Raw genomic sequence first — 21,995 nt, 5'->3', positions numbered from 1 at the left:
GATATTGTAAAATAAAATACTAGCTAATGGCATTACTTGTATTACTATCCGTAGAGATCCTAATTTTGTTTATATCGCTGTAGCCATTAAGTGGCCGACAAGTACCAAAGATTTTAATAACTAAACCAAGAAACTACAGCCCATCGTTTCAAACGGGAACAAATGAGTCCGTGGGCGTAACAAGCAAGGAGGTGGACAGAGACATGCACGAGCTAGCGACATCCTGTTGGCGTGTTCTAGTATACATTTGCATATTTCCGTTAAGGAACGCCTACTCTGAAGGGTGCGTGTGCAATAACTCAATTCGCCTTTGCACTCCTAAACAACGCAAAAACATTGGCAAAGAGTAACGTCAACAAAACTTTGGCAACTGTTCGTAACAGATTGTAGTTTTGGGAACAGAACTGTATTGAGATCAAATGTTTCATTGGTGAGAATTTGCAGAATCTCGGCCAAAATCCATCTCGTTCCATCTTCCACTGCCGGACACTGGGCTTCCTCTCGTGAGTGAAACTCCAAGCGGATGCTTCACATTTATACATCCGGTGAAATATCTGTCTCATTGTTCTATCTGTGCGTGTACTGACTCGTCTGGTATGCGCCGTCCATTCATATGGTCTCTTATTAGTGACGTAATGCGCAAGCGTGATCAACAGGGTTTCGACTAGTTACCACTGCCACAAAGTCAACATTTGCTATATCGTAAATACTCCTGAAAAGAAAAATGCAACTTTTGTTCTTAATTTAAGGATAGGGTTAGCAGTGTGGTTAAGGTTAGGGTTGAAATCAAATTTTTAAAAGATACATTGTAGAAATGGGCTGGGTTTATGACTTTGTGGCTGTTGTAACTACATAAGACGTTTTCCTGTCGTTGGTCTTTTCACCTGACAGACGCAGGCTACCGGTTTGTTTCAATTCACGCTTTGGGGCTTGATCTAATTTCATACGGTAAGAGTGTTTTGAAACCTTAGCTACTTCTACATTTTCAATGCTGTAATATTACTTGAGGTCTTTCAACTTTCTGGAAATTTCCAAGCCAGTGCTAGCTAGTTAGCGACATTGCTAGCTAACGTTAGCTAGCTAGGCTTCCAACAGTGGCAATACAGTACTTTTTCGTTTTTAGCCTCAGTTATCTAATTTATATCTAGAGAAACTGGTGTTCCGCTGTTAGATATAGTTAGAAAGAACATTTTGTTCAGAAAAACAAAGTTGTACCAAGTCGTTATAACGTTAAACGTGTTACTTTCCAACATTTCTCTCCCAGGAGATACGTGTTAAGACTGCACCAGCAATATGTCGTATATGCTACCGCATCTCCACAACGGCTGGCAGGTCGACCAAGCTATTCTATCCGAGGAGGACAGAGCCCTGGTTATTAGGTTTGGACACGATTGGGACCCAACATGTATGAAAATGGACGAGGTGTTGTACAGCATAGCTGAAAAGGTAAGATGCATGTTGTACCAATGTTGATGTTTGTATTAAACATTTGTCAATACATTTAATTGAACGTTGGTATTTTTACAGTACAAACATAACTATTCCTCCCTACAGGTGAAAAACTTTGCAGTCATCTATTTGGTGGACATCACAGAGGTGCCAGACTTCAACAAGATGTATGAGCTGTATGACCCTTGCACTGTCATGTTCTTCTTCAGGTGAGTTTCAAGTTGTCATCATGTCCACCGTCACTTCAGAGCCCTGCAAAGAAATCTCTAGTTTTGACTTGCTAAATTAATGCAAATGAACAACAAAAATGGGTATAGTGAACACAGGCCCTCATGCCCTCATTCCATATAGACTAGTTGTGAAAAGCAAAGGGATACTCAGTCTTAACAGCCCCACGCTGCTTCAGTTGACTGAACTCTCCCCTGTTTTAGTCCTGCATGACTCTGTGAAACTAAAATATTCCTTCTCTCGACCTCTGCACTGTTCTAGGAACAAGCACATCATGATAGATCTGGGGACTGGTAACAACAACAAGATCAACTGGACCATGGAGGACAAGCAGGAGATGATTGACATTGTTGAGACCGTTTACCGAGGGGCGAGAAAGGGACGAGGTCTGGTCGTATCTCCGAAGGACTATTCCACAAAATACAGATACTGATTGGTTCTTTCCATTGCTTTGTGTGATGCCCAATGGGAGCAAATCTGTCCTTTCAATATTAGACTTTCTGAACAGCTGGACTACAGACAGGCTCTGAATAGAGGGGGCCTGCTCTCTTTTTTTATGTTACAGCCAAGTCACCTTTTTTCAACAGCAGTCATAAAAACCATAATTTGTTGTTTTTGTATTTAATAAATGTTGTGTTCATATGAGATTGCCATTTAGTTGTCACGTCACAGCCTGTTTTCTCTGACCCAGATTAAGGCTAGTCCTCGATTTTTAAATCATTCTGGATTTAATAATCTCAATTAAAAGGGTGTTTTTAGTTCAGGGCGGCTTAATCTGGGTCTGGAAAATTGGCGCATATGTTTAATCTGTGGTGTATATGTGATTTGGCTAGTGATGTACCTGGCTGCCCACGCTCCCTTCCTCAGGAAGATGACTGTCAAATGTGTTGTGTAAGATAATGCGGTCTGAGAAGCCTCTTTGAACACCTGCTGCATGGGCTCAACTGCCTCTACTGTCCTGGGATGTTCTACTCCATCCTACAACTGGTTGAACACACAAACACAACCCAACACAGAAGGCCAACTGTGACTTCATGAGGCGGGAGTATAGACTCTACACAGATGACAGTGGTAACCTTCTGTTCCCCAACTTTGACATCAACACCACGGCCCCCAAAGAGATCCTGAGAGACGCAGAGCTGAAACTGGCTCTGGTCACCAACTCCCTGGACCTGATCTTCCTCAAGATGCAGCCTGGTGGTAAACAGGAAGTGTGTAGGAACCCCAGTAAAACGACTGCCTTTCAGTGAAGTGTCACAGTGGAGAGCTACCAAGCCCATCTGAGTGGGAAGCACTGCATCGTGTTCACCGTCCACGCCATCCTCAAGACCACAGCGTTTACTGCAACGGCGTCTACGCAGACAAGACCAGGCAGTGAATTGGTTCTCTATATGAACGCAGCTGCCACTTCATTAAAGCTGTTGGATGCAGTTTATCATAGTGCATTGAGCTTTATTACGGGCAACAGGTTTAGTACTCATCTCTACCAGAACGTTTTTTTTGCCCCTCTGATGTCATGTATGTCGATACATTGCTATGTTTTCATTCATTAAGCCCTTTCCCAAAAACTCCCACTGTGCTGAACATCATTACTAACCTTTAGACATGAGTTACCACACCCGGTCTCAGCAAAGGCTAACTGGAAATTCCTTCTGTCTACTGAGTTAAGTAAATCTATGTTTGGGTGTCAGTGTAATTATGTGTGAGTGTGCATAGACTGTGCAAAAAAGGGTCAATGCAGGTAGTCGGGGGTAGCCATTTGATTAGCTATTTAGCATTCTTGTTTAGCAGTCTTAAGACTTAGGGCAGTGGTTCCCAACCAGGGGTACTAGGACCCCTGGGGAACTTGGCCTATCCACAGTGGGTACTCGAAGACTTGAGACCATAGTATTACTGGTAAAATGCACATGAAGGGGAACTTCAGTGGTACTCCGGGCAGAGCAAAATTCAGTTGGTGGTACAGTAATTGGAAAAGGTTGGGAAGAAGCTGTTCAGGGTCCTGTTGGTTCCAGACATGGCTTGGGTGGCTGGAGTCTTTGACAATTTTTGGGGCCTTCCTCTGACACCTCCTGGTATAGTGGTCCTGGATGACAGGGAGCTCGGCCCCAGTGATGTACTAGGCCGTACTCACCACCCTCTGTAGCGCCTTGCAATCGGGTGCCTTGCATTTGCCGTACCAAGTGGTGAAGCAGCCAGACCAAAACTCTTTGTGGGTCTGAGGGCCCATGCCTAATCTTTTCAGCCTCCAGAGGGGGAAGAGGCAATGTTGTGCCCTCTTCACAACTGTATGTGTGGAGCATGTTAATTCCTAAGTGATGTGGATACAGAGGAATTTGAAGCTCTCGACCCACTCCACTACAACCCTCACTTTTTCTTACATTCAAGCGTAATAGATTGTTCAAGTGAACGGAAACGGTGCTGTACTGAATGGCCAGTTGAAAAACGTGAAGAGCTGGGTTGTGGGCTCTAAATGCAACGCTGCGCTTTAAATACGTCATTCAATGCTTGAAGCCACACCAAGGCACACACACCAAATGGAGCAAACTTATCTCAAAGTCTGTTCAAGAACGTACAATAACATTTTGGGAAAACGTGTCGGTCAGTACAAACCGTTCCGCAAACGTTCAAGCAAACTGAACGCACCCCTGGCTATCCAAACTCCTTGCTACGCCACGCCCACGGACGTTCGTTTTCTCTCCGCAATGAGTGGATCTGAGTGCCTCCCTGATGATTTCTAGAACATATTCTAACCGTTCTCATTGGTCCCAGAAACCGATGGGTTGGGCCAGAGCCAGAACACATGTGGCTTTGATACTGTGATTGGTGAGAGATGATCCAATTGCTGATGACTTTGTTTTGTACAACACCCCTCATTTTGACATCACCACAAATTACTTCAACGATGGCAGTCTAGACTGAAAGTATTCCATTTTTATTTAGTCACATGCACAGGGTCGCAGATGTAGTTGCAGTGTACAGTGAAATTCTTAAGCTCCGAGCTCCAACAGTGCAAGTGTGAATTAAACAATAAAAACATAATACATGTTTTCAACTGTGCCAATGATAAATATAAATGTCTATTCAGCATGATAAATGTCCATTGGGGTGTGGGCATGTCCAAAGGGGGAGCAGTGGGGGGTAGCAAGTCTGGGGGGAAAGGGGGGAGCTGGTAGCTGACTAGTGGTGGCTATTAGTGGTCCTCTGTGGCTCAATTGGTAGAGCATCGCGCTTGTAACGCCAGGGTAGTGGGTTCGATCCCCGGGACCACCCATACACAAAAATGTATGCACGCATGACTGTAAGTCGCTTTGGATAAAAGCGTCTGCGAAATGGCATATTATATTATTATATTCAGCAGCCTGATGGTCTGGGAGTAGAAGCTATTGGCCAGTCTGTTAGTTTTAGCCATGATGCTCCTGTACTACCCGTGTCTGAGTGATGGAAGCGGAGAGAACAGGCCATGGCTCAGGTGGCTGAGGTCCCTTATGATCTTCTTGGCCTTCCTGCGACACCTGGTGTTGTAGGTGTCCTGGAGGGCAGGCAGTGTGCACCCAATGGTGCATGAGGCTGAGTGTACCGTACCACCCTCTGTAGTGCCTTTCGGTCATCGGTGGTGGAGTTGCTGTACCAGGCTGTGATGCAGCCCGACAGTATGCTCTCGATGGTGCTCCTGTAGAACAATGTGAGGGCCCTCGGGGACAGGACAAATTTCTTCAGCCTCCTGAGGTTGAAGAGTCGCTGTCGTGCCTTCTTCACCACAGTGTCTGTGTGGTTTAACCATTTCAGCTCCTCTGAAATATGTATGCAGAGGAACTTGACGTTTTTGACATTCTCCACGGCGGCCCTGTTGATGAGGATGGGGGCATGCCGAGCCTGGTTCCTCCTGAAGTCCACAATCAGCTCCTTTGTTTTGCTGACATTAAAGGAAGAGGTTGTTTACCTGGCACCACACCGTCAGAGTGTCTACCTCCTCCCTGTAGGCCGTCTCTTCGTTGTTGGTAATCAGATCTACTACTGTGGTGTCGTCAGCGAACTGGATGATGGAGTTTGAACTGTGTGAGGCCACGCAGTCATGGGTATACAGGGAGTATAGGAGGGGACTGAGGACGCACCCTTGTGGGGCCCCCGTACTGAGGATCAGTGTGGAGCACGTAATTTTGCCTACCATCACCACCTGGTGGCAGCCCGTCAGGAAGTCCAGGACCCAGTTGCATAGGGAGGAGTTGCCGTGCGGCAGCAGAGAGAACAGTCTATGACTAGGGTGGCTGGAGTCTTAGGCAATTTTTAGGGCCTTCCTCTGACACCGCCTGGTATAGAGGTCCTGGATGGCAGGAAGCTTGGCCCCAGTGATGTACTGGGCCGTACGCACTACCCTCTGTAGTGCCTTGCGGTCGGAGGCCGAGCAGTTGCCCTACCAGGCGGTGATGCAACCAGTCAGGATGCTCTCGAATGGTGCAGCTGTAGAACATTTAGAGGATCCGAGGACCCATGCCAAATATTTTCAGTATTCTGAGGGGGAATAGGCTTTGTCGTGCCCTCTTCACGACTGTCTTGGTGTGGACACGAAGGAACTTGAAGCTCTCAACCTGCTCTACTACAGCCCTGTCGATGAGAATGGGGCGTGCTCGGTCCTCCTTTTTCTGTAGTCCACAATCATCTCCTTTGTCTTGATCACATTGAGGGAGAGGTTGTTATCCTGGCACCACACGGCCAGGTCTCTGACCTTCTCCCTATAGGCTGTCTCATCGTTGTCGGTGATCAGGCCTACCACTGTTGTGTCGTCGGCAAACTTAATGATGGTGTTGGAGTCGTGCTTGGCCATGCAGTCATGGGTGAACAGGGAGTACAGGAGGGGACTGAGCACGCACCCCTGAGGGGCCCCAGTGTTGAGGATCAGCGTGGCAGGTGTGTTGTTACCTACCCTTACCACCTGGGTCCTTAGCTTAGTAATGAGCTTTGAGGGCACTATGGTGTTGAACACTGAGCTGTAGTCAATGAATAGCATTCTCACGTAGATGTTCCTTTTGTCCAGGTGGGAAATGGCAGTGTGGAGTGCAATAGAGATTGCATCATCTGTGGATCTGTTGGGGCGGTATTCAAATTGGAGTGGGTCTAGGGTTTCTGGGATAATGGTGTTGATGTGAGCCATGATCAGCCTTTCAAAGCACTTCATGGCTTCAGACGTGAGTGCTACGGGTCGGTAGTTATTTAGACAGGTTACCTTAGTGTTCTTGGGCACAGGGACTATGGTGGTCTGCTTGAAACATGTTGGTATTACAGACTCAGCCAGGGACAGGTTGAAAATGTCAGTGAAGACACTTGCCAGTTGGTCAGCGCATGCTCGGAGTACAAGTCCTGTTTAAAGGTCTTACTCACATCGGCTTCGGAGAGCGTGATCACACAGTTGTCCGGAACAGCTGATGCTCTCATGCATGCTTCAGTGTTGCTTGCCTCAAAGCGAGCATAGAAGTCATTTAGCTCAATCGGTAGGCTTGTGTCACTGGGCAGCTCGCAACTGTGCTTCCCTTTGTAGTCCGTAATAGTTTGCAAGCCCTGCCACATCCGACGAGCGTCGGAGCCGGTGTAGTACGATTAAATCTTAGTCCTGTATTGACGCTTTGCCTGTTTGATGGTTCGTCGGAGGGCATAGCGGGATTTCTTATAAGTGTCCGGGTTAGAGACCCGCTCCTTGAAAGCAGCAGCTCTACCCTTTAGCCCAGTGTGGATGTTGCTTGTAATCCATGGCTTCTGGTTGGGGTATGTAGGTACGGTCATCGATGCACTTATTGATGAAGCCAGTGACTGATGTGGTGTACTCCTCAATGCCATTGGAAGAATCCCTGAACATATGCCAGTCTGTGCTAGCAAAACAGTCCTGTAGCTTAGCATCTGCGTCATCTGACCACTTCTGTATAGTGGACATCTTGAAGCAGGTGGGGATAACGGCCTGAGCTAGAGAGAGATTGAAAATGTCAGAAAACACAACAGCTAGCTGGTTTGGACATGCTCTTAGGGCGCGGCTAGGGATGCCATCTGGGCCGGCAGCCTTGCAAAGGTTAACATGTTTGATTTATTTACATACGTCCTCCGTGGAGACCGTAAGCATGTAGCGAACATAGAGCAGTGGAAGAATTCAGTTTGAGTTGTCAGGCAACGTAAAGACTTCCTCACCAGATACAGTACTTCCACACCAAGCCGTACCCCACCAAGAAGGAGTCTTAGGAGCTCTCCAAGAGACTATGGTGATCCGGGCTGAAGTGTCCACCCTGTTTGGGATGAAGCACACCAAGTGCATGAAGGCGATCCAGAGGAACAGCCCTACCATCTTCATGGGCTTCAACATGAGCTGAAGAACTTTAAGCACAACCTCCTTTTGCCAGAGATGGAACCTGCAGAACCAGAGACTGACCAGGAACTGAAACCAGAGGAACCAGAACAGAAGAACATACATATTATCCAGAAAGGGAACCAGCAGAACCAGAAATGTCTGTGCCAGAAGAGGAACCTTCAGAACCTGAAAAGATGGATGTTCCAGAAATAGATCCTTTAGAACTAGAGCCGATGGCTATCTTGAGTTGTCACTTCAGAGTACAGGTACAGTGCCTTGCAAAAGTATTCATCCCCCTTGGCGTTTTTTTCCTATTTTGTTGCATTACAACCTGTAATTTAAATTTATTTTTATTTGGATTTCATGTAATGGCATACACAAAATAGTCCAAATTGGTGAAGTGAAATGAAAAAAAAAAAAAACGGAAAAGTGGTGCGTGCATATGTATTTACCCTCTTTGCTATGAAGCCCCTAAATAAGATCTGGTGCAACCAATTACCTTCAGAAGTCATATAATTAGTTAAATAAAGTACACCTGTGTGCAATCTAGGTGTCACATGATCTGTCACATGATCTCAGTATATATACACCTGTTCAGAAAGGCCCCAGAGTCTGCAACACCACTAAGCAAGGGCCACCACCAAGCAAGCGGCACCATGAAGACCAAGGAGCTCTCCAAACAGGTCAGGGACAAATTTGTGGAGAAGTACAGATCAGGGTTGGTTCATAAAAAAATATCCAAAACTTTGAACATCCCACGGAGCACCATTAAATCCTTTATTAAAAAATTGAAAGAATATGGCACCACAACAAACCTGCCAAGAGAGGGCCGCCCACCAAAATTCACGGACCAGGCAAGGAGGGCATTAATCAGAGAGGCAACAAAGACACCAAAGATAACCCTGAAGGAGCTGCAAAGCTCCACAGCGGAGATTGGAGTATCTGTCCATAGGACCACTTTAAGCCGTACACTCCACAGAGCTGGACTTTACTGATAGAGTGGCCAGTAAAAAGCCATTGCTTAAAGAAAAAATAAGCAAACACGTTTGGTGTTCGCCAAAAGGCATGTGGGAGGTTCCCCAAACATATGGAAGAAGGTACTCTGGTCAGATGAGACTAAAAAATTGAGCTTTTTGGCCATCAAGGAAAACGCTATGTCTGGCGCAAACCCAACACATCTCATCACCCGAGAACACCATCCACCAACATGGCAGCATCATGCTGTGGGGATGTTTTTCATCGGCAGAGACTGGGAAACTGGTCAGAATTGAAGGAATGATGGATGGCGCTAAATACAGGTAAATTCTTGAGGGAAACCTGTTTCAGTCTTCCAGAGATTTGAGACTGGGACGGAGGTTCACCTTCCAGCAGGACAATGACCCTAACCATACTGCTAAAGCAACACTCGAGTGGTTTAAGGGGAAACATTTAAATGTCTTGGAATGGCCTAGTCAAAGCCCAGACCTCAATCCAATTGAGAATCTGTGGTATGACTTAAAGATTGCTGTACACCAGTGGAACCCATCCAACTTGAAGGAGCTGGAGCAGGTTTGGCTTGAAGAATTGGCTAAAATCCCAGTGGCTAGATGTGCCAAGCTTATAGAGACATACAGCTGTAACTGCTGCAAAAGGTGGCTCTACAAAGTATTGACTTTGGGGGGGGTGAATAGTTATGCATGCTCAAGTTTTCTGTTTTTTGTCTTATTTCTTGTTTGTTTCACAATAAAACATATTTTGCATCTTCAAAGTGGAAGGCATGTTGTGTAAATCAAATGATACAAACCCCCAAAATATCAATTTTAATTCCATGTTGTAAGGCAACAAAATAGGAAAAATGCCAAGGGGGGTGAATACTTTCGCAAGCCATTGTACCTTTACCTGGCTGACTGCAGCAGATTGCAGTGCCCTGAAATGTTTAATTTTATATTGACGGTGTTCTCTGCTAGTGTTGTCAACAGTCATTGTCGACTTAATTGTAGATGTTGACTTATTATTTGTTTTCGTAGAACTGTACATCTAATGTTGATATTCTCACAGGCTACATGTTACGACAAACATCTGTATGCAAATGTTTTAAAAAATCTAAAGCCAAGTGAGGATTTTATTAGCTAAGCTATCAATTCAGGTTCAACAAAAGGTATCGATTCTGAGTGACACTCCATTTTCAGGGTGTTGTTTTGAGCGATGTGTTACATCATACAAACAGCTCGGCTAAATACACAATTTCTTCCTACGGGTGATATTTTTTTAGACCGTTGTTTAGAGCCGTTTGACCGTGATTAAGTTTAAAGAATCTTATACTTGCTGCTTGTTTTGACATGCTGTCTTTGTTAAAGCTATAAAAGCACACCTGTATTTGGTATTATGTAAGTATACAAACTTGGATCATTGATGACTGACTTTCAAACAACTAAACCATTAACTCTCATGTTCAGAACACAATGAACAGAGTTTGTCAATATTGTGTTTCTATATCACCATCAGTATAATCAGAATACCTATTTTATGTTGTGGTCGTCTGTAGCTCAGCTGGTAGAGCATGGCGCTTGTAACGCTAAGGTAGTGGGTTCGATCCCCGGGACCACCCATACACAAAAAATGTATGCACGCATGACTGTAAATCGCTTTGGATAAAAGCGTCTGCTAAATGGCATATTATTATATGTTAAAGATGTGTCATTCCGTATGATAGTTAATGTCCATTGTTCCCAATAGTAACTTAATATATCATAATGTGGTTGTATGGGTCCATTACCAGACTGTAATAATTACTGTAACTGTAATTACTGATTGGCCAACTAACTTATTTACAGAAAATGAACAGCTATTCTTCCCTCTATTTAAACTATTACATTTGACATTTTAGTCATTTAGCAGACGCTCTTATCCAGAGCGACTTACAGTTAGTGAGTGCATACATTTTCATACTGGCCCCCCGTGGGAAACGAACCCACAACCCTGGCATTGCAAGCGCCATGCTCTACCAACTGAGCTATGTAATGGATTGTTGTGAGTTCACTCAGATAATGATTTGTGCCAAAACTTCCATCAAGTTCACCTTTGCTTTTCTCGCCCTTGTTATGTTGTTTTATGTTTCTTTATTTGTTTGCTTCTTTGTTTTTGTCCACTCATTTTGTTGTAAGTTATTATTTGGGGAAAACAGACAACCTCTCCTGGTGTTTTTACCATTATTTTAATATGCTCATTCCTCACTTCTACTTCTTGTGTGATTTGCAATTGATTGTCATTTTTAAAAATCAACTATACCTGTTGAGTTTCATGGGTTCAGTCCTTCAGAAGAAAATGTGTATTTAGACTTGAAGTTCTGAGCCTGCTGATGCATTGCTGCAGAACTTCAGAATCGAAACAAACCTTTTCTTACAAATAAATGTTTTCTCATGAATGTATGTCCAAGTTAGGTGGTCTCTAAACAAAGTGTGCTATTGTAAAAATACTGATGGGATGCTGGCCCATGTTGACTCCAATGCTTCCCACAGTTGTGTGAAGTTGGCTGGATGTCCTTTGGGTGGTGGATTATTGTTGATACACACGGAAAACTATTGAGCGTGAAAAACCCAGCAGCGTTGCAGTTCTTGACACACTCAAACCGGTGCGTGTCCTGGGAAAAGTTGTTTTGAACGGTCATCCAACTCGGAATTCCTGGTCGGAAACGGGCATCTTTTCTAGAGCTCTGTCTTTTTGACCTGAAGATCACTGACGTCATGATTTGACCTCATATTTTTCAGAGTTCCCAGTTGTCTTGTGCCGCATTCACGTGCTAGTCGGAACTACGAAAGTCTGATATTTTCGACTTGCTAACTGGGTGTAGTTATACTCTTGCCGCGTTCACATAATCAGCAAGTCGGAAATGTCCATGTTCCGATTAGCATGTGAACGCGGCATTGAAAGTGCCATAGAGCTTGCCGGCTTGTAGTCCTAAAACCCGGAAATTAGTTACCTCTGGTAAATTCAGCCATCCATATGGGAAAAATGTATGACGAAAGAATAGGGTTTTGGAATAAACTCCGAAAATAAGGTCTGAGGTTAATACACGCTTACGAGATCTTATAGGTTTTGTTCTATAAGATAATAGCTGTCAGTTAACATGACTTTTATGAATTATGAAGCCTTGATGTGCTTACATAAATTACATAAACGTATTCAAAATTCACAAAAAGTGACGTTAGCTGATGAAGATTATCTCATAGAACAAAACGTATAAGATCTCCTAAGCCAGTGTTTACCAAATACCTTTTTTCGGGGTTTATCCAAAAACCCTACAAAAACACATTTTCTCTATAGGCTTTCTCCAACGAACCACGTTGGAGTTAGTGCATACAAAAAGATGCCATTATTATTTAAATCAATGTACTGAACCAAATTGTAGGCCTATGTGCCGTTTTGTTACTTTTTAGTGACGTAATGCGCAAGCGTAAACAACAGAAGTCGTTTTATTTTAATATTCGTATTTTCACCAACAGACCCAGGCTACCAATTTGGTTCAGGGCTTTGGTGCTTGTGATAATTTTATACGGTAAGCGTTTTTGAAACCTTACTTTTATATTTCCAATGTCTAAATATGATTTGAGACCTTTCAACTCGGACTTTCTGGCGATTTCCAAGCCAGCCAGGCTAGCTACCGTTAGCCACGGTGTTAGCTAGTTAGGCGTCCAATAATTTTTCGTTTTTCATTATCGACAATATCTTAGCTTATTAAATCAAATCACATTTTATTAGTCGCATTCGCATACACATAAACTCAGCAAAAAAAGAAACGTCCTCTCACTGTCAACTGCGTTTATTTTCATCAAACTGTGTAAATGTTTGTATGAACATAACAAGATTCAACAACTGAGACATAAACTGAACAAGTTCCACAGACATGTGACTAACATAAATTGAATAATGTGTCCCAGAACAAAGGGGGGGTCAAAATCAAAAGTAACAGTCAGTATCTGGTGTGGCCAACCAGCTGCATTAAGTACTGCAGTGCATCTCCTCCTCATGGACTGCACCAGATTTGCCAGTTCTTGCTGTGAGATGTTACCCCACTCTTCCACCAAGGCACCTGCAAGTTCCTGGACATTTCTGTGGGGAAAGGACCTAGCCCTCACCCTCCGATCCAACAGGTCCCAGACATGCTCAATGGGATTGAGATCCGGGCCCTTCGCTGGCCATGGCAGAACACTGACATTCCTGTCTTGCAGGAAATCACGCACAGAACGAGCAGTATGGCTGGTGGCATTGTCATGCTGGAGGGTCATGTCAGGATGAGCCTGCAGGAAGGGTACCACATGAGGGAGGAGGATGTCTTCCCTGTAACGCACAGCGTTGAGATTGCCTGCAATGACAACAAGCTCAGTCCGATGATGCTGTGACACACCGCCCCAGACCATGACGGATTCTCCATCTCCAAATCGATCCCGCTCCAGAGTACAGGCCTCAGTGTAACACTCATTCCTTCGACGATAAACGCGAATCCGACCATCACCCCTGGTGAGACAAAACTGCGACTCGTCAGTGAAGAGCACTTTTTGCCAGACCTGTCTGGTCCAGCGACGGTGGGTTTGTGCCCATAGGCAACGTTGTTGCCGGTGATGTCTGGTGAGGACCTGCCTTACAACAGGCCTACAAGCCCTCAGTCCAGCCTCTCTCAGCCTATTGCGGACAGTCTGAGCAATGATGGAGGGATTGTGCGTTCCTGGTGTAACTCGGGCAGTTGTTGTTGCCATCCTGTACCTGTCCCGCAGGTGTGATGTTCGGATGTACCGATCCTGTGCAGGTGTTGTTACACGTGGTCTGCCACTGCGAGGACGATCAGCTGTCCGTCCTGTCTCCCTGTAGCGCTGTCTTAGGCGTCTCACAGTACAGACATTGCAATTTATTGCCCTGGCCACATCTGCAGTCCTCATGCCTCCTTGCAGCATGCCTAAGGCACGTTCACGCAGATGAGCAGGGACCCTGGGCATCTTTCTTTTGGTGTTTTTCAGAGTCAGTAGAAAGGCCTCTTTAGTGTCCTAAGTTTTCATAACTGTGACCTTAATTGCCTACCGTCTGTAAGCTGTTAGTGTCTTAACGACCGTTCCACAGGTGCATGTTCATTAATTGTTTATGGTTAATTGAACAAGCATGGGAAACAATGTTTAAACCCTTTACAATAAAGATCTGTGAAGTTATTTGGATTTGTACAAATTATCTTTGAAAGACAGGGTCCTGAAAAAGGGACGTTTCTTTTTAAGATGAGTTTATTTGGCAGATGTTATTGTGGGTACAGAAACAGGATATAGGCTCCTGCTCCTATGAGCTGTTCCGGTGCAAGCCTACTTACTTTACTATAAAACATCTGCAGAGTCAATGATCTCTAACGCATTATCTTTTTATATCTTGAACAGTATGATACACTTGTAATGCTTGTAATTCAGGATGTATGTGTTAGGTATGGGCAGAGCCATATATTACGATGAATAAGTATACATACAGTGCCTTCGGAAAGTATTCAGACCCCTTGACTTCCACATTTTGTTAGGTTATGGCCTTATTCTAAAATGTATTAAATTGTTTTTTTTCCCTCATCAACCTACACACAATACCCCATAATGACAAGGCAAAAACAAGTTATTTGAAATTTTTGCTAATATATTACAAATAAAACCCCTGAAATATCACATTTACATAAGTGTTCAGACCCTTTACTCAGTACATTGTTGAAACAGCTTTGGCAGCGGATTACAGCATCGAGTCTTCTTGGGTATTACGCTACAGGCTTGGCACACCTGTATTTGGTGAGCTTCTCCCATTCTTCTGTGCAGATCCTCTCAAGCTCTGTCAAGTTGGATGGGGAGCGTTGCTGCACAGCTATTTTCAGGTCTCTTCAGAGATGTTGGATCGGGTTCAAGTCCGGGCTCTGGCTGGGCCACTCAAGGACATTCAGAGACTTGTCCCGAAGCCACTCCTGCGTTGTCTTGGCTGTGTGCTTAGGGTCGTTGTCCTGTTGGAAGGTGAACCTTCACCCCAGTCTGAGGTCCTGTGCGCTCTGGGGCAGGTTTTCATCAAGGATCTCTCTCTACTATGCTCCGTTCATCTTTCCCTTGATCCTGACTAGTCTCCTAGTCCCTGCCACTGAAAAACATCCCCACAGCATGATGCTGCCACCACCATGCTTCACCGTAGGGATGGTGCCAGGTTTCCTCCAAACGTGACGCTTGGCATTCAGGCATTCTCATGAATGTATGTCCAAGTTAGGTGGTCTCTAAACAAAGTGCGCTATTGTAAAAAACTGATGGGATGCTGGCCCATGTTGTTCTTGGTTTCATCAGACCAGAGAATATTGCTTCTCATAGTCTGAGAGTCCTTTAGGTGCCTTTTGGCAAACTCCAAGCGGGCTGTCATGTGCCTTTTACTGAGGAGTGGCTTCCGTCTAGCCACTCTACCATAAAGGCCTGATTGGTGGAGGGCTGCAGAGATGGTGGTCCTTCTGGAAGGTTCTCCCATCTCCACAGAGGAACTCTGGAGCTCTGTCAGAGTGACCATCGGGTTCTTGGTCACCTGCCTGACCAAGGCCCGTCTCCTCCGATTGCTCAGTTTGGCTGGGCGGCCAGCTCATTTAAGAATGATGGAGGCCACTGTGTTCTTGGGGACCTTCAGTGCTGCAGAAATGTTTTGGTACCCTTCCCCAGATCTGAGCCCCGACACAATCCTGTCTTGGAGCTCTATAGACAATTCCTTCGACCTCATGGCTTGGTTTTTGCTCTGACATGCACTGTCAACAGTGGGACCTTATATTGACAGGTGTGTGCCTTTCCAAATCATGTCCAATCAATTGAATTTACCGCAGGTGGCCTCAAATCAAGTTGTAGAAACATCTCAAGGATGATCAATGGAAACAGGATGCACCTGAGCTCAATTTCGAGTCTCATAGCAACGGGTCTGAATACTTATGTCAATATGATATCTGTTTTTTCTAAAAACCTGTTTTTCGCTTCGTCATTACGGGGTATTGTCTGTAGATTGATGAGGAAATTGTTTCATTTAATCCATTTTAGAATAAGGCTGTAACGTAACAAAATGTGGAAAAAGTCAAAGGGTCTGAATACTTTCTGAAGGCACTGTGTGTGTGTATGTATGTATGTATGTATGTATGTATGTATGTATGTGTGTGTATATATATACAGCTGTGGAAAAAATTAAGAGACCACTGCAAATATTTCTTAAATCAGCATCTCTACATGTATGACAGCCATTCCATTGCAGTGTCTGTTGAATTCCAACACAGGCACACCTCATTCTACTGAATTAGATACTGATTAGGTGATCACCTGAACCAAATCTTATTTAACGAGGAAAAGTATAAAAAACACTGCTGTGGTCATCACTATCCTCTTGCAATAGGACCAGCTGGATGGCAAAAACAATGCTAATAGTACCTCAAAAGTAATATTAATAAAAAAATAACTATTGACCATGCCAAAAGAGTTGAAAATGAAAGTTTTGAGTGAGGAAAAAGAAGGGTTCAATTCTGGCTTTACTGGCAGAGGGATACAGTGAGCTTCAGGTTGCTTCCATCCTTAAAATGTCAAAGACGGCGGTTCATAAGAACAAGGTCAAGCAGCAGACATTGGCGACAACAAAACGACTCTCTACTGACCGGGATGACCGCCAACTCATTCAAATGTCACTCAACAACAGTAGGATGACATCAAGTGACCTACAAAAATAATAGCAAATGGCAGCTGGGGTGAAGTGCACGGCGAGGATGGTTCCAAACAGGCTCCTAGGGGCAGGGCTGAAGTCGTGCAAAGCTAGAAAAAAGCCCTTCATCAATGAGAAGCAAAGAAGAGCCAGGCTGAGGTCTGCAAAAGACCATAAGGATTGGACCGTAGAGGACTGGAGTAAGGTCATCTTCTCTGATGAGTCCAATTTTCAGCTTTGCCCAACACCTGGTCGTCTAATGGTTAGACGGAGACCTGGAGAGGCCTACAAGCCACAGTGTCTCGCACCCACTGTGAAATTTGGTGGAGGATCGGTGATGATCTGGGGGTGCTTCAGCAAGGCTGGAATCGGGCAGATTTGTCTTTGTGAAGGACGCATGAATCAAGCCACCTACAAGGTTGTCCTGGAAGAAAACTTGCTTCCTTTTGCTCTGACATTGTTCCCCAACTCTGAGGATTGGTTTTTCCAGCAGGACAATGCGCCATGCCACACAGCCAGGTCAATCAAGGTGTGGATGGAGGACCACCAGATCAATACCCTGTCATGGCCAGCCCAATCTCCAGACCTGAAACCCATTGAAAACTTCTGGAATGTGATCAAGAGGAAGATGGATGGTCACAAGCCATCAAACAAAGCCGAGCTGCTTGAATTTTTGCGCCATGAGTGGCATAAAGTCACCCAACAACATGGAGAGCATGCCAAGACGCATGAAAGCTGTGATTGAAAATCAGGGTTATTCCACCAAATATTGATTTCTGAACTCTTAGTTAAAACATTAGTATTGTGTTGTTTAAAAATGAACATGAACTTATTTTCTTTGCATTATTCGAGATCTGACAACACTGCATCTTTTTTGTTATTTTGACCAGTTGTCATTTTCTGCAAAATAAATGCTCTAAATGACAATATTTTTATTTGGAATTTGGGAGAAATGTTGTCAGTAGTTTATAGAATAAAACAAAAATGTTATCTTTACCCAAACACATACCTATAAATATTGAAACCAGAGAAACTGATAATTTTGCAGTGGTCTCTTAATTTTTTCCAGAGCTGTGTATATATACTACCGGTCAAACGTTTTAGAACACCTACTCATTTGAAGGGTTTGTCTTTTATTTTTTTACTATTTTGTACATTGTAGAATAATAGTGAAGACATCAAAACTGTGAAATAACACATATGGAATCATGTAGTAACCAAAAAAGTGTTAAACAAATCAAAGTATTTTTTATATTTGAGATTCTTCAAATAGCCACCCTTTGCCTCGTTGACAGCTTTGCACACTCTTGGCATAGTGGGCTGGGGTAAGAAAAGTGATGCTCAGTCTTAGAGATTCTCCAGTACTTTTATATAGTTTTTAGCCAGTAGTTCTGAAAGTAGCCCTTGAGCCAAAAGTGGACCCAGAAAATTGCATATGTTCACCACGTCATTGCTCTCTCTCACTGCTGTGTGTGCATCTTGTTAGCTGTCACTCAAATGATGAGAGACTGAAGCTCATTGGCTAGCACTGGAATTGCTAGGTGGTTGGCCCACGTGGGGGAAAATGTAGGGGAAATGGCGTCGCACATCTTCCAGTAAACAGTTGTTTTCAAACTAGGGATTTCATGGCTAATTGTGGTAAGACTGTAATTCTGTTCATAGATTATGCATGTATGAACTACACATTGACAAATCCAGCCGAAAACGGGAGGTTTAAAAAATACTTAGTAGTCGCCAAAGTTCTGGAGCATGTATTTAAGGCTCCAGACACTTCTTTGGTGATTTAGCTTGTTTTTGAGAAACGTACCCCAGCCGCGATTCACTTCATCATTGCTCATTGTGCAGTATCAGGGCATGCAGAAGACAGACATGAGCAAAGGACACGCTCACAGTATAGTGATGTTGTACACATGAAATTGTGTCATTACAAACTTTATCCGCAACATTATAATCCATTTTGGTGGAGTTGCGCTGTTTCTCCAACGTAGCTGTGAATGCCGTGCGTGGGACACAGTCCGCGCAGCACAGCTGGTAGAAGAAACGGCTTGAGTCGCACAAATGGAATATAACGTTGCGGATAAAGTTCAGAATTACAGTTTCATATGTGTACAGGATCTAAAGACCTACATCACTATACTGAGAGCGTGTCCGTTTCTAAAAGAATGCATTTGGGTGTTTTTTGAGCTTTTGTTCATGTCTTTTGCGTGTCCTGATATTGAGCAATGAGGAAGTGAATCGCAGCTGGGGTAAGTTTCTCAAAAACAAGCTAAATCACAAAAAAAGTGTCTGGACCCTTCCATAACATGCCACATCAAAAACAGAGATTTACTTCAGAAATAGAACAATTATCCTTTAATACAACAGACCCAAGCTGCTTCAGTTAACTGAGCGCTCCACTATTTTTTGTTGTCCTGCATGACTCTGTGAAACTGAAATATTCCTTGTTCTCTGCACTGTTCCAGGAACAAGCACATCTTGATAGATCTGGGGACTGTTAACAAGATCAACTGGACCATGGAGGACAAGCAGGAGATGATTGACATTGTTGAGACCGTTTACCGAGGGGCGAGACAGGGACGAGGTCTGGTCGTATCTCCGAAGGACTATTCCACAAAATACAGATACTGATTGGTTCTTCCCTTTCCATTACTTTGTGTGGAGCCCAATGGGAGCAAATCTGTGTCCTTCAATATGAGACGTTCTGGACAGCTGAACTACAGAAAGGTTCTGATCGAGGGGGCCTGCTCTCTTTTTTATGTTATAGCCAAGTCACCTTTTTTTTTTTCAACAGCAGTTATAAAAAACATCATTTGGTTTCTTCTTTGATTTAATAAATCATGTTCGTATTGATATTGCTATTTAGATGTCACATCACAGTCTGTATTCTTGAACCCAGATTGAGGCTAGTCCTCGATTTAATAATAATATGTATATGTGACCTGTTTCTCCTGAAATGCTATGGGTAGTGATGTGATGACAGGAAGATAGAGGAAAGAGTTGGAATTATCCAACCTCATCATATTGTTTTTAAACATTTGAATACACATTTGATGATGTATCATAGAAAAAATGATGTATTGTGCCCATGTGACAATTGTTTACATGGTAAAATCCCCCTAAGTAATATCCTGTTAAATGATATAGCAAATGCCATAGGCTGATGTTACACAACAATAGATCAGTAATAACCAGCCTCTGTGTGGCCCTTTATCATGGCACATCTTCTGTCCCAGAAATCGGGTGAAGTTAGCTGATCTGATATGTGTTAACCCGAGGGCTTGGTCACTTAGTCTGCTGCTCCTCCATACCAGCCTGGGTCATGAGGTCAGCAACGTTCTTCTCCAGGTCATCAATTCGAGTCCCAATGTCGTCCAGTGGGTTGGTTAGGAGCAGTCTCACAATATATGTAATTACATTATTATTATTATTATTATTATAATACACTGTGCATAGTTAGGTTGTACATGAAACAGTATTTCTTAACAGAGAAAATACATTTAATGTATATTTTATTCTCTGAAAAACCACTGGATTTTCATATCAAGCCTTTTTTAATCTCTGATAAAAAATGCATGCACTATAAGCTCAACTGGCAGCTTTTAGATACCGTTCTTCAATAGCAGAGAGTCATTCTATAAAACAATTGCTAGTGGTAGGGTGTTATAAAAATGATATTTTTAGAAACAATCTGGTCAGACATGCTTTGAAATCTATTGTGAAGGTTCTGCATCGTCACTTCCATCTATGGGAGAGACAACACAAACGATAATTTCTTAGATACCAATGTTACCATCGGCATAAGAAAAACGCTATACCGAAAAGAAACTGACCATTTCTGTTAATTATTTTGCGGCTTTTGAGATGGATTCGGACATCCTGATTCAGCCGTGGTTTCAAAGTCAATGGGATTTGTCTATGAAGCTGTGTGTCCCTGTCCCTGCGTGTCGTTCTTGGCAACAATGTTTCAACTGAAATGCACAGGCGGGAGTTAAACATTACTTTTGGAGACCTTTATTAAAGAGTGTGTGTGTGTAGTCTCCATAAAATCTATAGAGTGTGTACATTTTCATAAATCATTAAGTAGGCTAACAATCAGATGTTTTTCGACAAAAGACATGTCTAATTCAGAAAATTATACTGAACAAAAATATAAACGCAACATGTAAAGTGTTGGTCCCATCTTTCATGAGCTGAAATAAAAGATCCCAGAAATGTTCCATACGCACAAAAAGCTTATTTCTCTCAAATGTTGTGCACAAAATGTGTTTATGTCCCTGTTAGTGAGCATTTCTCTTTTGCCAAGATAATCCATCCACCTGACAGATGTGGCATATCAAGAAGCTGATTAAACAGCATGATCATTACACATGTGCACTTTGTGCTGGGGACAATAAAAGGTCACTAAAATGTGCCGTTTTGTCACACAACACAATGCCACAGATGTCTAAAGTTTTGAGGGAGTGTGGAATTGGCATGCTGACTGCAGGAATGTCCACCAGAGCTGTTACCAGAGATCACATGTAACCACGCCAGTCCAGGATCTCCACATCTGGCTTCTTCACCTGCTTCTTCACCATGGCTGCACCCCTGTTCAGTCATGTGAAGCTAACTCTCTCCTCTGCTCTTGTCCTTCTAGACCTGTCTGCTGCCTTTGATACTGTGAACCATCAGATCCTCCTCTCCACCCTCTCCGAGCTGGGCATCTCCGGCGCGGCTCACTCTTGGATTGCGTCCTACCTGACCGGTCGCTCCTACCAAGTGGCGTGGCGAGGAGGATCTGATGGTTCACAGTATCACTGGTGTCCCCCAGGGCTCAGTTCTAGGCCCTCTCCTATTCTCGCTATACACCAAGTCACTTGGCTCTGTCATATCCTCACATGGCCTCTCCTATCATTGCTACGCAGACGACACACAACTAATCTTCTCCTTTCCCCCTTCTGATAACCAGGTGGCGAATCGCATCTCTGCATGTCTGACAGACATATCAGTATGGATGACGGATCACCACCTCAAGCTGAACCTTGGCAAGACGGAGCTGCTCTTCCTCCCGGGGAAGGACTGCCCGTTCCATGATCTCGCCATCACGGTTGACAACTCCGTTGTGTCCTCCTCCCAGAGTGCGAAGAGCCTTGGCGTGACCCTGGACAACACCCTGTCGTTCTCCGCTAACATCAAGGCGGTGACCCGATCCTGTAGGTTCATGCTCTACAACATTCGGAGAGTACGACCCTGCCTTACACAGGAAGCGGCACAGGTCCTAATCCAGGCACTTGTCATCTCCCGTCTGGATTACTGCAACTCG

The 21,995-nt window shown here is 43.9% G+C and overlaps 1 protein-coding gene and 1 long non-coding RNA gene across 2 annotated transcripts; both read left to right on the top strand.

The window, feature by feature from the left end:
- Nucleotides 1-626: 626 nt before the first annotated feature.
- On the top strand, nt 627-2,322 carry LOC311124135 (thioredoxin-like protein 4A). The gene is made up of 4 exons (XM_084158258.1): nt 627-948; nt 1,265-1,446; nt 1,555-1,658; nt 1,939-2,322. Exons 2-4 carry the CDS (start codon nt 1,294-1,296, stop codon nt 2,108-2,110), a joined length of 429 nt encoding a protein of 142 aa, XP_084014384.1. The 5' UTR covers nt 627-948; nt 1,265-1,293; the 3' UTR covers nt 2,111-2,322.
- A 15,918-nt stretch (nt 2,323-18,240) lies between these two features.
- LOC311125254 lies at nt 18,241-20,910 on the top strand. Its single transcript, XR_014612854.1, has 2 exons — nt 18,241-18,331; nt 19,156-20,910. It is a non-coding gene; the product is annotated as an uncharacterized lncRNA (long non-coding RNA).
- The last annotated feature ends 1,085 nt before the right edge of the window (nt 20,911-21,995 follow it).

Source organism: Coregonus lavaretus (genome assembly GCF_964263955.1).
Source record: "Coregonus lavaretus genome assembly, chromosome: 3".
NCBI classification, from domain to species: domain Eukaryota; kingdom Metazoa; phylum Chordata; class Actinopteri; order Salmoniformes; family Salmonidae; genus Coregonus; species Coregonus lavaretus.
This window is presented reverse-complemented; position numbering and strand designations above follow the sequence as displayed.